This window comes from Gopherus evgoodei, chromosome 14 (genome assembly GCF_007399415.2).
Source record: "Gopherus evgoodei ecotype Sinaloan lineage chromosome 14, rGopEvg1_v1.p, whole genome shotgun sequence".
NCBI classification, from domain to species: domain Eukaryota; kingdom Metazoa; phylum Chordata; order Testudines; family Testudinidae; genus Gopherus; species Gopherus evgoodei.
Genome location: NC_044335.1, coordinates 24685891 through 24702307, shown reverse-complemented (window position 1 = coordinate 24702307; position 16417 = coordinate 24685891). Strand labels below are relative to the sequence as shown.

The 16417-nt window shown below is 40.4% G+C and overlaps 1 protein-coding gene across 6 annotated transcripts in view; it reads right to left on the bottom strand.

Annotated features, from left to right (window-relative positions):
* The window catches only part of PTPRT (protein tyrosine phosphatase receptor type T), a 739839-nt gene that overhangs the window by 141523 nt on the left and 581899 nt on the right, over positions 1-16417 (bottom strand). For all 6 annotated transcript variants that reach the window (XM_030533365.1, XM_030533367.1, XM_030533369.1 and 3 more), the window contains exons 12-13: positions 13614-13887; positions 2098-2134 (exon numbers count right to left, since the gene is read on the bottom strand). In XM_030533365.1, the coding sequence (XP_030389225.1) occupies positions 2098-2134; positions 13614-13887 (311 nt within the window). The remainder of the gene's footprint in view (positions 1-2097; positions 2135-13613; positions 13888-16417) is intronic.

Here is a 16417-nt window from a genome sequence, read left to right as displayed (position 1 = left end):
ATTCTAACCTCATTTTCACCGGTGTAAATCAGGAATAACTCAACTGAAGCTGATGGGATTACTCTGGGGTAAAACATATGTAAGTAAGATCAGGCCTGTAGACTGAAAAGGGAGTCTATAAAAGGACATTAAAGAGTCTCGCATTTATTCTCTCACATCAGCTCCCAAACAAACTGTGGCCATTCTATGACACAAGTCAAAGGTGAACTTTCTAATTGCCAGTGCTGGTACACCAGCCAGGAATCTGAAAGCTTTACTCTCTCTGCCTCTTATAAAGACATCACAGTCACACATTAGCAGACAGCTTTGCTGATGATGCTCAAGATAAGATGGGATACATTGGGTAAGATGGCGCCATTCTAAGAGAATTTTTTTTACCCTAATCACAATGTAACTATAGTTATGCAAATACACCTGGCTATTGCTCTAGTAGCAGAGATGTGCAATATGTTTACAGACATGGGGCGTGACTCCCTTCTTACAGATGGCTGTATAGTGGCATGGTTCTACTGACTTGTAAAAAGTTACTACTAGGAGGAGAAACAGTTTCATGATATTTGGGTACCTTATAACAAGAAAGATTCTTAATCACAGACAGGGAATATTTTGCTGTATGCTCAACTTCCCCAGATTGAGCAATCTTCCTTTTCACCTGCTATTTGCAGAGGTACCATTTGTAGACATGAACAAATGTTGTACCATTGGGAATACTAATGCTGCTGAAACATAATCCATGAGTGTCCTAGTCAACATTGTATCTTTGGATATGCCAAAGCAGTATGGCATAAAGTTACCCCATAGATATATTTATTCCAGTGCTCTAGTTTATGATCAGACATTCAAACATGTACAGTTGCATTTCATGCCAAAGGAAAAAAAAAAGAAAGAAAAAAGCACATATTGAAAAGTACATGTAACAAAAAAGGGAAAAAAAGAGACCACCAAAAAACAGCAACCCTCAAGATAATGGAGACACGAGACACTTTCCTGTAAATCAGAAGTAACGCCCACTGAGAGCGAATGAGCATGCGCGTACACACGAGTGAGAAAATGAGCACTTGCTCTATACTTTACTTTCATAAATTCCTGCTCTTTTCCATTCATGCCAACCAAGAACAGTGCTGAGGACAGTGTTTACCATGAGACAATGACTTTTAGAGTCTTGGGTGTCTCTACCCATTCTTATTAGATCTGTCATTAGTGTAGATCGTCCAACATTTCTCCTGCTAAAAGGGCACAGACATTCAAGAATGATAGAATACAAGTAAGCAGGTGTGTCTTTTGATAGCCTGCTGGGCTAATAAAACACAATCCATTTGGAAAACTATCTCAATCTTCAAATGCTTATTTAAACCTACTGCAAACTATCCAAACCTAACCAGACCATCCTAACCAGGAGAAGTTACAAGAGCAGGAATTCTTGCTTCCTTGCCAGATGTATGCTACTCCCTGCTTTTGGCTGGACCATAAACACAGTAATGCAGCACTTCCACATCCAGTCCCAGAACTAGGAACTACAGAGATGAAAGAATTAATTATGGCTTTTGAAAAATGAAGTTATCTAGACTTTTCTAAACCTCAGAAGATACCCCAGTCACATTCTGGGCAAAACGTGTGTATAGCTTCTTGTTCTACCCACACACCAACAGATGTTGGCAGAGAAACAACCCCACCCCCCTCAAACTGACTCTGTGGATACGTCTAACAAACAGCTGGGAGGAGTAAATCCCAGCTTGGGTAGACCTACACATGCTAGCTCTGATTGAGTTTGCATGCTAAAAATAGCAGTGTGGTTGCAGCATCACAGGGGCAGCTGGGGCTAACCACCTAAATACATACCAAGGACCTTTGCACTAAGGCAGCTAGCCCAAGCCGCTACCTGGGCTGCTGCAGCTACACTGGTGTTTTAGGAGGCTAACTTGATCAGACCCTACATACAGGAAAGTGGTTTTGGAAACAGGCATTTTGCCTGGACAACCTACACCTGCTTTAAATGAGGACCACTATTTGAGTGATAATTGTAGTTAAGTTGTGTCACTATTGTAACTTTCACCATATTGGCATAAGCTTGCAACCAGGAGGAAGAGTCTCACATACCTTTTGTCGCCAGTCGGACACAGTTGATTTTGGTCTCCTGAAAATAATAAAATATAGGAGATCATCAGGGTGTTTTGTTATTTGTTCATTTAGAACAAGTTTTAAAAACACAATAATAATAAAGTCGCTTTTTCCTTACACGTCATCTCTGAAAATTTTGCACCTTCTTCCTTTTCTATTAAACACTTTGTACTAATCAATTTGTGGACAGTTGCTCCAATAAGTAACTGTTAGAAAGTTACAGGGACAACACATTTGCAATTTTTCTTCTGCTGCATGTGTGAGGGAACATAGTGGGTTGATCGACTAATGGGCTTTACCAGTTTAACAACCTAATTTGATAACAGGCAGAGAATCCCTACAGTCACACACAAAAATGCATGCAATTATACACCTAATTTTCATGCACAATTGCTACAATTAACCCCATCTGCTGCACTTTGATGTGGCTGCTGGTCCCAAGCCAGGTAAAGTGGGAAGGATGGAGTGCAAGTCTAACTGTGTAGCCTTATAAAAAACAAATACCCTCTCTCATTTTCATTATAATAATGGAACCAGGCTACCATTTTGGTAAAAATGGCTGCTCAGCAGAGAGTACTGCCAACTCCACATTTTGCATGAAGCTTCCTAGGGAAATCTAGTCTCTGGAAGCCAGGACCCCAGAAAATTTAAAGCCAGGAGCAAGAAAACATTTCAAAGTTGGTACACGAATGTGAGAACAATGTTTCAAACAGCAAAGACTTTGCAGATTATGAGGCAGATGGACAACTATGGACTTGAATCCTGGGCAGCAGTGACAGCAGACTGACAGATGAGGATAGGAAGCGCTTCAAACATCTCATTTAGTCAAGTCATAGTTACAACACACTCTCAAAGGGAGTAACGCTCACTATGACAGACTTGGTGGAAAAAACACCTATGAACCGGAAACCTATTAACCAACCACTATATGTGCCACATTCCAAACCCGAATCATAACGATGTCAATCATACAGTGACATGCGCTGACAGAGGAACACAGCAATGAGGATAAAGGTAGGTTCTATAACTGCCTACACAGTATGCTTGACAGAATACCAAAACAGGATTTATTTCTTGTGATAGGTGATTTTAATGCTAATGTAGAATGCAGTTAGCATGGAAGGGAAAGAGCAATGGGGAAGCCCTGGTTAGAGATCATTAACCAAAATGGCAAGAGTCTCATTGAATTGCACTTGGCGTCCGATCTAGCTCTTGCAAGCACCTGTTCTCTCATAAAGACATACATAAAGAAACATGGAATTCACCAGGTAGCAAAACAAAAAACAGACTGATCACATCTGCATCAGCTCAAGAGGCAGGTCATCTGTCCAAGAGGCAAAGGCTAATTGAGCAGCAGATGTCAGCAGTAACCAGAATCTTTGCATTACCAACATAAAATTCAAATGGAGACAGATCAACTTTAAACAGAAAGCAGCCAAGAAAATCAACTGCACAGAGCAGAAAATAAAAGAGTACCATGACAAATTCAACCTTGAGCTAAGGAACAGAGCTGAGGCACTGCCAGAGGCCGAAGAAGGTGTGACACTGACTGGACCGGAAGAAAAATGGGCAGTGCTCAGAGACAATGAGATTCAAACTGCAGCAGTCATAGTACACAGAGCAAGAATTGGACAAGCCAAGAGATGTGGTGTCTTATTGAGAAAAGACAAGCACTGAACGGAAAACTCCTGAATGCTAAGACCAATGAGATATTGAAAAACGCAAAGGGAGAGTACAAGAAAGCAGACAAAGCAGTGAAAAGCAAAGATATGTTGAGGACCCAGCAGCTGAAGCTGCTGCTATGATAGGAAATCACAGAGCTCTTTACTGAGTGACTAAAATCCTGTGTGGAAACTTCAAAACAGGAAATGGGCCAATAAAAAGTAAAGATGGAAAAATGCTGACAACTCAAGTAGAACAGAACAACAGATGGGCAGCGCATTTCAAAGAAGTCCTCAACAGACCCAGCCCTACCTCAGCACCAGAGTTTGATGAAATACGCGAACCTGACCAACTTGATATCAACATCGCTCGAACAGAGATGTCAGAAGTACAGGCTGCAGTCAAGAAGCTGAAAAAAACAAAATGGCAAGAGATGATCAAATCACAGCAGAAATGCTAAAAGCTCTTGACCCTATCATCCTAATGAAACTGGCAGAGCTGTTCAATGAAGTCTGGGAAACAGAGACCCCAACCTAACCCATGAAGACCTGGAATAAATCTCAGGATACCCAAAAAGGGTGATCTTACTAACTGCAGTCACTGAAGTGTCACACTATTCTTGGTTGTAGTGAAAGTCTTCTGTAGTGTGATACTACATAGGATGAGAGATGCAGTGGATGCAACACCTAGAGAAGAACAGGCTGGATTCAGGCTCAAGATATCCTGCGTAGATCAGATATTCACATTAAAGACCATCATAGAAGAATGTGTAAAATGGCAGGCTTCCTTTCTTATCAATTTTATGGATTTTCAAAAGGCATTTGACTGCCTGCATAAGCATACATTGTGGAATACACCACAATCTCATGGAATTCCAGCCGAAGTCTTTATCATCATCATGAAATCTATGTACAGCAATGAAAAGTGAGCTGTAAGAGTGAACAACAAGACATCAAAGTGATTCAACGTGGACACTGGAATGAAACAAGGCTGCAGTCTAGCTCTGCAGTTGTTTGACACTGTCATAGACTGGATAATGAAGAAGTGTATTAGCAACACAAATACTGGCATAGTATGTGTAGTTGGTAAACACCTAGAAGACCTAGACTTTGGTATGATATCGTGCTGTTGAGCAACACCCCAAATAAACTACAAACAAAAGACACCTTGGCAAAAACAGCAGGCCAAAAAGGGCCCAAAATCAGTTACGCCAAAACAAACATCCCTGAAACCAGTATGTCAAAAATAGCATGATATTAGAAGGTAAAGATATAAAAAAAGTAGAACTGTTCATATACCTGGGTAGCCCCATATTAGCCAACCGAGACCTCAAGGATAGGAGAGGCATCCATAGCATTCACTAAACTCAACCATGGAACTCAAAGATGTACTGTAACAAAACAAAACTGAGAATTTTCAATGCCAATGTAATCTCAGTGCTAGCACGTGGCCGCAAGAACTAGAGAGCTATTTAAACATTAGATAGAAAACTAGATGCCTTTGAAAATAAGTGCCTATGAGAGATTCTGGGCATTGGACAGAGACTTTATCACCAAAAAAGAGATCTGAGAAAACACTAACCAGCAGCTTGTTTCCACTAGAATCAGAAGGAAGTGCTTGATGTATCTGAGGCATGGGCTCTGGATGCCAACACACAGATTCACTCTCACATGTAGCTGTCAAGTGAAAACCAACAGGAATGAAGAAATGAGGGAGCCCAAAGAAAACCTTAAAAACCTTTAGAAGGGAGGGCGGAACAGTCAAACTCAACATCACACAGCACATGGAAGCAGCAGCTAATGATAGCGTTAATGCATCAACATTGGCTTAAGAAAGATGTAATAATAATAATTGCTACAATTCCTGCAAATTGGGCATTTCCATACACACATGACTACAGAGATATCTAATTAGCTATTTGCACATACAACTATCTGATGTGTGTGTGAAACAAACGGCATGCTAAATGATCAGCTCTACCAAACAGATTGACCCACAATCCAAACTACCTCAGGTCATTCAGTACAGAGCTGAGACAACACCCACATCTTTTATCTGATTCCTCTTGGATTCTGATTATTTGCAGGGGAAGGAGGGGGGAGATCTGAACTAACCATAGTTCTGTGTTTGTTTTTTCTAGGAACCAAAACCAAGCCACCTTTTTAGCACATGTCCACTGAATACATACCAGCATTCCAAGTACCTCACTCTACGCTACAGTCGTTACTGGCAGATTCTGCTCCTAATACACAACTGCCTTACATATCTTAACATGTTGCTGTGGTCAGTAGAGTGACTTTGTGAGACAGTCATCTGCTGCAGGGTCTTCTTAGCACTTATGTCTTTAAACAATCTTGTACATGTCTCAAGTGTAATGAATATTGCATAAATTACCATATGCAACAATGCTGTATTACTATGTATACCATGTGTGTTCTGGAAGTGACAGTACGTATCTTGCTCCCTCCTACAGTAACAATACAAACATTTTCAAAGAGTAACTTTGTTCAAATGGCACTTTCTTATGAAAAAGCATGGCACAGACAATCCTTGGCCCTAGCATAGGCGCATGGCCATAAGGTGGGAAGGTGGCAAAGAACCTTCACCTCTGTACATACTTTGCACAAAGACAAGGGACAACTACAGTTCTTGTGTTCTGCAAAGAGCAAGGAAGGTGGTGATTCAAATGTAGCCATAGCACCTCCCCATGAAACAGTCTGTGGGGTGGTGCAGCTTGTTGACCTGCACGGGAAACACTTGTGCTTTCTAAGGGATAACTCCTCCCAAAACTCCCATTGCGCCTACACACTGCCCCTACCCCTAACTCCACCCTGCCATACAAGTTTGTGCTTGAGTTTATCCCTGAGTCATATCTGCTTGGTTAACTGACCCCACAAAAAATAGTACAACTGTCAGCCCCGCAGAGCCAATATAGCTGCAGAAGGGAGAGCTATATTCATTGATGCCTCATGCACCACCACCTAGAATGGCAAGCTACTGTGCAATTCCAGAATCTTTATTGTCAGTGATGAAATATGAAGTAGAATGAACACAGCTTTATTTTCAGAGACTACATTCATTGCAACAATGGGCACAATAAAAAATGAAATCTTGTTGTGACTTAGAAGTTGAGCAAATGGGACCAGAAAAGTCATTGATGGAGGTTGGACATGGGATATAAAAGTAGCATTGTGGCAGTCCACAATTAATATACAAAGTCCCAAATTTGGTCTTGAATGTTTTCGTATGTTTCTGTAGCTCCTTGTACTTGATAGCTAACAACAGCCAGCTGGAAAAATTAATCAATGTTAAGAAAAAGAACAGGTGAGAAACCAAAGAGGAAAGCTTCTTAATGATCCCGTTAGTGATCTCATCTGAGCGTGTGCATATCCCTTGCACAGGGTAATTTGAGAAGACAGAATATAGTGTATGCTGTTTGCATTTACATCTGCTAATTGCTATATTTAACACAGACGAATTGCACTTATTAAAAGACAACACTTCGGTATTGCCAAAAGCAAGGGCAATCACTCCAGAAACAAGACATCTAGACTTCAGAACTACAGTCCAACATACTTCATCCAAGGAACGAAGGGCAACTGCAGCCTGAGAGGACAACCCACAGACAGGCTCAGGGATTTAATGACTGAAGCGGAAGGTCTGGAGACAGGACCCTTGGTCTGTATTCTTGATTAGGACTGGTCAAAAAATTACCATCTAGGTTGCTTTCTGACAGAAAATTGGATTTTCAAGAAAACTATTTCTTTCTGAAAAGTGTCGGTTACCCATAGAGAATTGAGAGTCTGTCAAAAACTTTCCTGTAACTCCCCCCCCCAAATTTTTTATAATAAAAAGTTAATATTTTCCTTGTTTAATAAAAGAAATTCTGATCAGCTCTACAGCTTAGTCAGCCAAACTTTTTGTGTGACCACAGATAGTTCTAGACCTCCGTCCCTCAGTTTACACACCAGTAAAATGGGAATACACAGAGGTAAACCCCAATTATCCAGATGGCTGAAGGGACACACACACACAATCACAAAATAGAAACATCAGAAAAAAATGAAGCGTTTCAGAAAAATGAAAGCCATCTTCTAAAATTTCAGTTTTCTGTATTCTGGATACAGTTATTTAAACTACTGAGAATATTGGAGTTAAGTTCTACTTTCCAGCCTCATAGAAGTGATGTGAAACTTAATTAATGCTTGTAAAGATCTCAGTGATCTCCATATGGAAGATCCTATATTTTAGTGTGTAGAGTACAGTTTTATTATTTTAAATGTGAAAAGATTATGATTGGAAAGTTAGTCAAACTCAGGAGGTGCCAAAACTGAGGTTCTGACAGCAGGGTTAATTTGGCTGTGTGTACATCCAGTTTATTTTACTGTAGACATTTTATAATGCAAGCAATAGTATATTAAGGTACACATATTTTAACCAGAAAACCAAGAAGAAGAAAATACTATAGCACATATGTGCAACTGGATTAAGTTAACACTGTTCTGAATTTCTTGGCGTTATTATTTTCTTGTTCTCTCTCTCTCTCTCACACCCCTACCCCCTTAAAAGATAAAGATAATTCGTATGGCTTAATACTATGAACTTTTAAATGATTCCACTTAGGTTTTCAAGTTCACATCTCACTGAAGTGCACTGGGTGATGAAGAGGCAAGTTCTGCCTTCACTGGCTGCTTCTATTTGGATGGGGACAATTCTGCAGAAAAGGGTACCAGAGCAAGACATATATTTAATTTGGCAGTTGTATCTGCAACAGAAAGAGACAAAAAACTTACTTAAAAAGAAAAAAAAACCTAACACCTGAAAATTGACAGACTACAGATAAAGTAAAAAAAAATGAAGACCCCTTCAAACAGTTTCTACTAGTCTTTTCCCCTCTACAGCCTCATATTTTCCATCCTATTAATATTACCAGTTTTTGCTCTGGGTCTATAAGGCATTTACCATCTCTCTCATGTAGAATACCCTATCAGCAGCATGATAGCAGCTGCCCTTAGGCCTGTCAAGTAAGGTAGAGGGGAAAATGGGTGGAGCTTCATTAGACTACTAAAATACTAGTAGGTACCAACTGAGCAGGCTGAGAATTAACTTTCAAATCCTTCCAGTTTATGACCTGATCTTGGAAAGATTTACACATGTGCTTAACTTTAACCTGTAATTGAAGCCAACTGAATCATCTGTGTGTAAAATGAACCAGGTGCACAAGTCTTTGGAAGGTCAGGACAATTATTTTTAATTCCTCTCACCAATCCAGGCAAAGTTCCAGTCCTCAAGGAGGATTAGGTCCACCCCAAATTGCAGCTTTCCAACTTCAGCTATTTTTGATGTAACTTAAATAAAAGAGTACTTGGAATTTTTTTTATTATTGTTATTTACAATTGGAAAAAAAATTTTCTCCCACTCTCCCATAACTTGAACACCGATTAAGGAATTTTGCTCAACCTAAATAAATAAATAAATAAATCCTCAGGCAAAAAGCTACCAAGGAAAGATTCAGCCCCAATATTTCAGAAAGTTATCCATGTATGAAAACAAGGGATTACTGAGGCTGCAAAACAGTCTCTGTACTGAAGGGCTGACCAGAGCTCACCCTAATATTCCAATGCAAGGTTAGCACAAGGTTTGCAAGTAGCAAACATGACTAGACGCAAATGTGTACTGAAAATCCCACTGGCATATGTTGGAGTAGGGTCGTGTCATTTCTGACACAACTATTCCAAGTTATACAGTAATATTGCCAGTGGAATGATTTATTTATGGCATGTAGAGCTTTTTAAAGTTGAAATTCACCCCTGAGAAGAAGAGTCACTTCAGGCCTAGACACCACTTCAGTTCTTAAAATAGGACTTAAAGTAGTTCATTGGCCTTTTATGGATTTATTCTCAAATTAAGCGCTGGCAGCTCTGCCTGCACATCCAAAATCTTCCAAGAGCAGTAAAAAAACATGTTATGCTGTGATCAGAACTGTCAGCAGCTGGAAATCCAGCATTAAGAATTGCATGAACATGCATGTAGTACAAATCATTAAGGCAAAAAAATATATATCAATAAGAAACTCTGCAGAGTCCATCATTGCTTCAGAAATGATATTCCCATTGATTGCTGAGGTGCTACTTTTCACACTCATGACCTAAAAACATCATTCACTTGTTGGACCATCAGGTTGTAGTAACAAGCGAACATTGTCTCCCGTATTATCTCTGATTGAGGTATGAAGACTCCTATTCAGAGGAAGAATGGCCCAGAATATTGAACTCTGCAGTTTAAAAACTAAAGTGAACTCTGTATTTCAGAAGTGAAACACAGTGACTGCATGAAATCATTCTAAGAAACTCTTGTTTCTATGCTGGATAAAAACTCGTCAGGCAAGACTGATTGCAGCCAGGAAAGTCTCCACCTTTGGATGTATTAGCTGGCTCAGACGCTGGAGACAGTCAGCAACAACTCTGACAAAGCAGTTTCCTTATGTGAAACAGTTGTGGGGAGATAGAGAGTCACAATAGCACAATATTGCCCAGTTGCACTGGCCTCATCTTTTGACCGAGGTAACACTGAAAGGGCCTGTGTCTTCTCAAGGGTGAGAACAGATGATATTGCTAGACAAAGAATGGCTTCAAGTGGCAAATTCCCTCATGCTTCATAGAGAGCAAGGAACATGCTGGGAAGCCAGTGGCACAATGTCACGCAGCACATAACAATTAACTACCTGAATGACACCTTGAAGCCAAAGAAGCCGCTCTGCTAGAGCCACCCATGTGAGTTTCCTTTTTATTGCCCACAGCTCCTTGTGTCATATCATGTATGCAACCATTTCCATGGAACAAACAGTGGTTAATTGCTTCTTGCACTCACACTCCCATGACCACAAAAGCCTAGCTTGGTTTTGTTTTTGTTTTTTTTAACTTAAAACTCTTTGACACGTTTCAGTTCAGCATCTGGCTTTTGACAACCACTTGGAGGGAAATTCACAGTTTGGAAGCAGGTGTTCTATACAACAAAGCCAAAGTCTATTCTGTTTTCCACGTGTTCCTTTGACATCCTTGTCTGGCAGCACCATCACATAGACCAAACCTCCTGTGACAGCCCAGAGAAAGGAATTCAATGAACAATGGCGATCTTATTCAAACTCTACAAAAACAAATACAGCATTACACAACAGAAGGCAGGAAAGCTCATGATCTGATTTTGCTGCAATTTGCCACACTTGTTTTGTATCCAGCTGTTAATTATGTTCTTTTCAACACAACAATCATGGCTAATGGTAACAGAGCAGACAAGAACATCGACTGAGCAGAGCTCGCCAAGGAGTGTGAAACGGAAACAATGCCATTCTATTGGCACCCCTTCTGCTAAAGCTGCTTTTTGACTCTATTCAGAAAGTTTCTTCAAATTAAACTCCTACTAGAGTCCCTGTGTTTCCAGAGGGAGATGGTATGGTTCAGTGGGCAAAGGTAATTTCTCATTCAAGGTTCCAGGTGAGGAAAGATGTTTTGTCATTTCAAAATTGTGAGTGATTAATAGGGTTATAGAACACCTTGATTTAACATGAGTGGAAAATACCCCACTGGGAGGTTTACACATCCAGGTGTGACATATGGCCAATTTTTTGCCCTACCTTAAATGGGACATTTTTATTATTGCATCTGAAACTTTGCAGGCATAAATAACCAAGGGTGTAATTTTTCACCTACAATTATTTGCAGGCTCTGATAACATTACAGTCAATGATCTGCTTGATTTGTGGATGCATTTGGGTACTTACAACTGTAAATAACAAATCATGCCTGCAAACAATTCTGGGAACAATGGTGAACCTATATTTAGTGGCGTTTGAAAAATGGTGTCTGCAAAACACAGGCCAATGTTTGAAAATCTGGCCCAAAGTACTTTTTCCTGAAACGAGAAAGAAAGTAGATATTCACCTGAAGATCCAAATTCTGCTTTTGGAGCTGCACACAGCAGAGGGCAGTCTATCACACTTTATACTTATTGGACACTTTTTTCTATGCTCACCCTTAAGTTGCACCCTGAAAACACCCATTCACCTGCTGTGCCAATTAAATGTATGCATGCAAGAGGCAACTAACTGCATACTCCAAGGGGAATTTGCATCAAAATTACTTGCTGTGCATGCAAATGTATTTTACACATACAGAATAGTCCTAATGTATTTGAAGATGGACCTTTTGAATATTTAGACCTAAAAGCCCAGATTCATTAAGTGAGTAAGTGCCACCTGCAGCCCATATATTTCTGCCTGTACCCAAAAGGTGCAGAATAATTCTGGTGACACAGTGACATGCATTAATACTGTATAGTCAAGTCAGACCCCTCATGTCCCTGCATTGGCTTGTAAACTCAGAGTACACAGAGCATATGAAGCCTTCCAGCTGCAGGGTTTCAGGGAAAAAACACAAGCCACACATTGCTGCATTAATCCAGCATGCCAGGTGAAGCCTACATTTCCATTCATATTATCTATTTATGGCATATTATTTTGTACTTTAGCAAATAAAGCTTTTCTTTCCCTGGGGACCCATTCACAAGCAATCAACTATCAAGCAAGGAGTAACTAACTAAACACAAACATATACATATATTTCACTTTTCTTTACAAAGGCAAATCTAATACTGAATTACATGAATAATGCTGGAAGGAGAAGATATCAGCTGGCGAGAAAGCCAAGGCGAGGAAACATCACAACATTAAAGAGTTTTGCTGCTCATAAGTTATGCTGCAGATACCTTGCAGCTGGAATGGTGATAAATGCTGGCAGTAAAAGTGGAACGTTATAAATACTCATTTGCCTTGCTAGTCTATTAAATCAAGCCCAACACTTTGTGTGACTGTGGGTGTGTTTTCAGTGTAATGGGGAAGATACTGGATGGATACTTAACGTGGCATCTAAAACCTCAGTAGGTAGTTTACTTTTGCAATATGGTTTGGTATACAGTATTATCTTGCTCTTTCAGAGGAAAATCTTGCATGAATTTATTAATGGAAAAGAGGACTGAATAGAGCACTGGTAAAAGTACTAAGAAAACATTGGACACTGGCAGAATGCAGTAAAAAATGCTAATAAGCTGGAAGATAAACTAGAAGGCCTTTTCCATCTCTTGTTCCTATGATACGAATAATATTTCAGCATGGTAAGGGTAGTACTCAGGAGCTGGAAGTAGAAAGGAATATTTTGTACCTGTGTTTTCTCCATTCTCAACCTTTCCCCAAAACAGGATAAATATTTCTAGGCATGCAGGTTGCGCTTTTCAAAAGCCTGCAAGGGAGTAAGACACTCGTTTCCCACTGAAAGAATGAGGCACCTCTTAAATTTCGCTTCATCTGAAAATCCCAGCTGTAACTGCCAGATTCAAGACTAGAGGCTAATCCTCCTTCATAGCTTTTTGCATTTCTCTTGTTTCATAATTTCTGCCCCAGTAATGACAAATTTGGAAGTGAAGATTATCTGGAAGTAGTAGCTCTGTCCTATAAGCCCCTTCCCTGGAGTTGGTGGAACTAAAAGGAAAAGAATGCACCACAGAAAGGAGCGTATTGCAGTAAAATATAACCAGCCCCTTTTGTTCGGGGTATTTCAGTAAAACACATCTCCAGTAACACCAGATGCACCATGTACAACTTAATGTTCTCTTGCAGTTTTCAAGGGAACAATGCACCAGATGCCAAAGCAGAGGACTAGTAGTGAAGTGTTTAATTTTCCTCAGGCTTTCTAAGGAAAAAAAGTGTGCATTTTTAGGAGGTGGGGGAATGGAGGTGGCCATATGTGCACAAATCCAGTCTTGGTTCTTACTGCACTTACTCCATTCGCTTTGCTGAGAGCCTGAAAGTAGATGCTGTAACTTTTCAGTGGTGAGAGTGGAGCATTCCAATAGCCATTGTAGGTCTTGTTGTCGCCCACTGTAAAGGGCTGCGTGACGGGCAGATTGATGGGCTTCAGCTCGGCCGCAAAGTAATGGGGTGAGTCAAGGCTGGAGGCATTCTTGTAGCTCACTGGAACAGAGAAGCACTCAATGATGTCTGCAGCCCTCCGTGCTTTCTGCAGCCTCTCTTCCTTGACAACAAGCTGATAGACACTAGGAGGGAGAGGAATGGGGGAGGGAGAAAGAGAAATGAAGACAAGGTTAGAATACCAAGAAGCTCACCAACAAGGAAAGACAAAAGGCAAAGCTAAAGTAATACTGAGACAGGAAAATGTAGCACCGAAAAAACGCCATTCAGTGGGAGCCCCTTCACAGTTATGCAGTATAAAGGTCCTTCTCCCCACTAATGGCTGCATTCTGCTGGTGCTCTGTGGACCAGATTCTGATAATTTAGTCTGCAGTAATTCCACTGAATTCAGTGGATTTACTCCCGATATGCCTTGGTGAAAATGAGAACAGATTTCAGTCTTATGTATGCTGTTTCTAAAGCACTCTGGGATTCTTTTAGGTCAAACAGTGCAAAAATGTGTAAAATTATCTTACAAAATATTACATGTATATGGTGAAATTAATATGAACAATGAATTGTAGTAATTGCAGCAACAGGCTCCAGTAACAAAGGTAGAGAGATGCATTAGGGGAATTCACAAGATAGAATTGTATAGTAGGAGGTACCCAGGACTTTCATCCCACTATGCACCAGATGAGATGGTGGTGGTTGAAAGTGGTGATGATGAATGGCTTTTTAAACAATTTATGCTAAGGATGTATGAACTAGTTTGAATAGAATAACAGATTCATAATTTGGCATAATATGTACTTGTGCATATTATATATTTGCTGCTACCTCTGTTCTTTTGGGTTCTCTCCTGGAGCAGAACTTCTGAAACAATAGGAGAAAGGCTCTCACATTAATTCCTCCATGAAGAGTCTCCTCCTAACCCCCCAAATAGCTAAAATTGGCATTCACATTGAAGCACAAAAGAGCATAAAGAACATAAGAATGGCCGTACTGGGTCAGACCAAAGGTCCATCCAGCCCAGTATCCTGTCTACCAACAGTGACCAATGTCAGGTGCCCCAGAGGGAATGAACTTAACAGGAAACGATCAAGTGATCTCTCTCCTGACATCCATCACCACACTCTGACAAACAGAGGCTAGGGACACCATTCCTTACCCATCCTGGCTAATAGCCATTAATGGACTTAACCACCATGAATTTACCCAGTTCTCTTTTAAACCTTGTTTAGTCATAGCCTTCACAACCTCCTTAGGCAAGGAGTTCCACAAGTTGACTGTGCACTGTGTGAAGAACTTCTTTTTGTTTTAAACCTGCTGCCCATTAAATTTCATTTGGTGCCCCTAGTTCTTATATTATGAAAACAAGTAAATCACTTTTCCTTATTCACTTTCTCCACATCACTCATGATTTTATATATCTCTATCATATCCCCCCTTAGTCTCCTCTTTTCCCAGCTGAAAAGTCCTAGCCTCTTTAATCTCTCCTCATATAGGACCCATTCCAAATCCCTAATCATTTTAGTTGCCCTTCTCTGAACCTTTTCTAATGCCAGTATATCTTTTTTGAGATGAGGAGACCACATCTATACACAGTATTCAAGATGTGGGCGTACCATGGATTTATATAAGGATAATAAAATATTCTCCGTCTCATTCTATATCCCCTTTTTAATGATTCCCAACATCCTGTTTGCTTTTTTGACTGCTGCTGCACACTGCGTGGACATCATCAGAGAACTATCCACAATGACTCCACTCCAATGATATGGGTTTCTATCCCTTGCAACACTTTGTTTGAATATTAAAGCAATTCTGGATATTCTTTCTATATATATAAAAGTCTAATCCCAATTTGTATCCCATTAATCTCTTGATCTCAGTGATACCTTGCAGCAATTCTTGATGCTTCTAGCATAATTTTGCAGACCCAAGTCAGGTTGTACAGCATCCAGATAAGCTCGGCTTTGTTTTCTGTCACAAACAGTTAACAACGCCTTAAGTTCAGCACTGCTACAACTGTGACAGGCATAGTGACTCCTTAATACTACTCACCCATTTGACAAAGAAAGAGATACCACTGCAGTTATTTCACTTTTTGTCAGGGTATTCACATATGCTGCCCTCACCTGTCTACATGAGGCTAGTTCTTTGTCTAGTTAGACAGGAGAGATGGATGCAAAGATTAGAAACAGCCAGCATCATTCCAGCGGCTTTCAGAGGGTTATTGTCGCAGAAAGATTAGTCTGAAAAACTTTTAAGACAGCAACATGCATCAGCACTTCCACAGGAAACACGGGGAGGAGGGGGACCAATAAAGCAGGCCAGAGAGATCAAACAGCTAACCTGCACATTTAGATTAATCACCAACTAACTTCTGGGGATACCTAGCACCACTCCCATGGGAAAGAAAGCCATCAGACAAATGCTGAAAAGCTATGGAAAAGGCTCCTAATAATGGACTTGGTAGGAGATGATCACAGAGAGACTATGAATGACACATATATATATAGCACTACAGTTATCAGTGTGAATGCGGTGGTACACCAACCCAGTGTTCGGTAGCACTCCAGGTGCAAAACAACTCAGAGGCAGAGTCAACGTGTGTGTGTGGGGCGGGGGAAGGAGGCACAAAGGGTCACGTCCTTCCCAGATTTGCTGTTT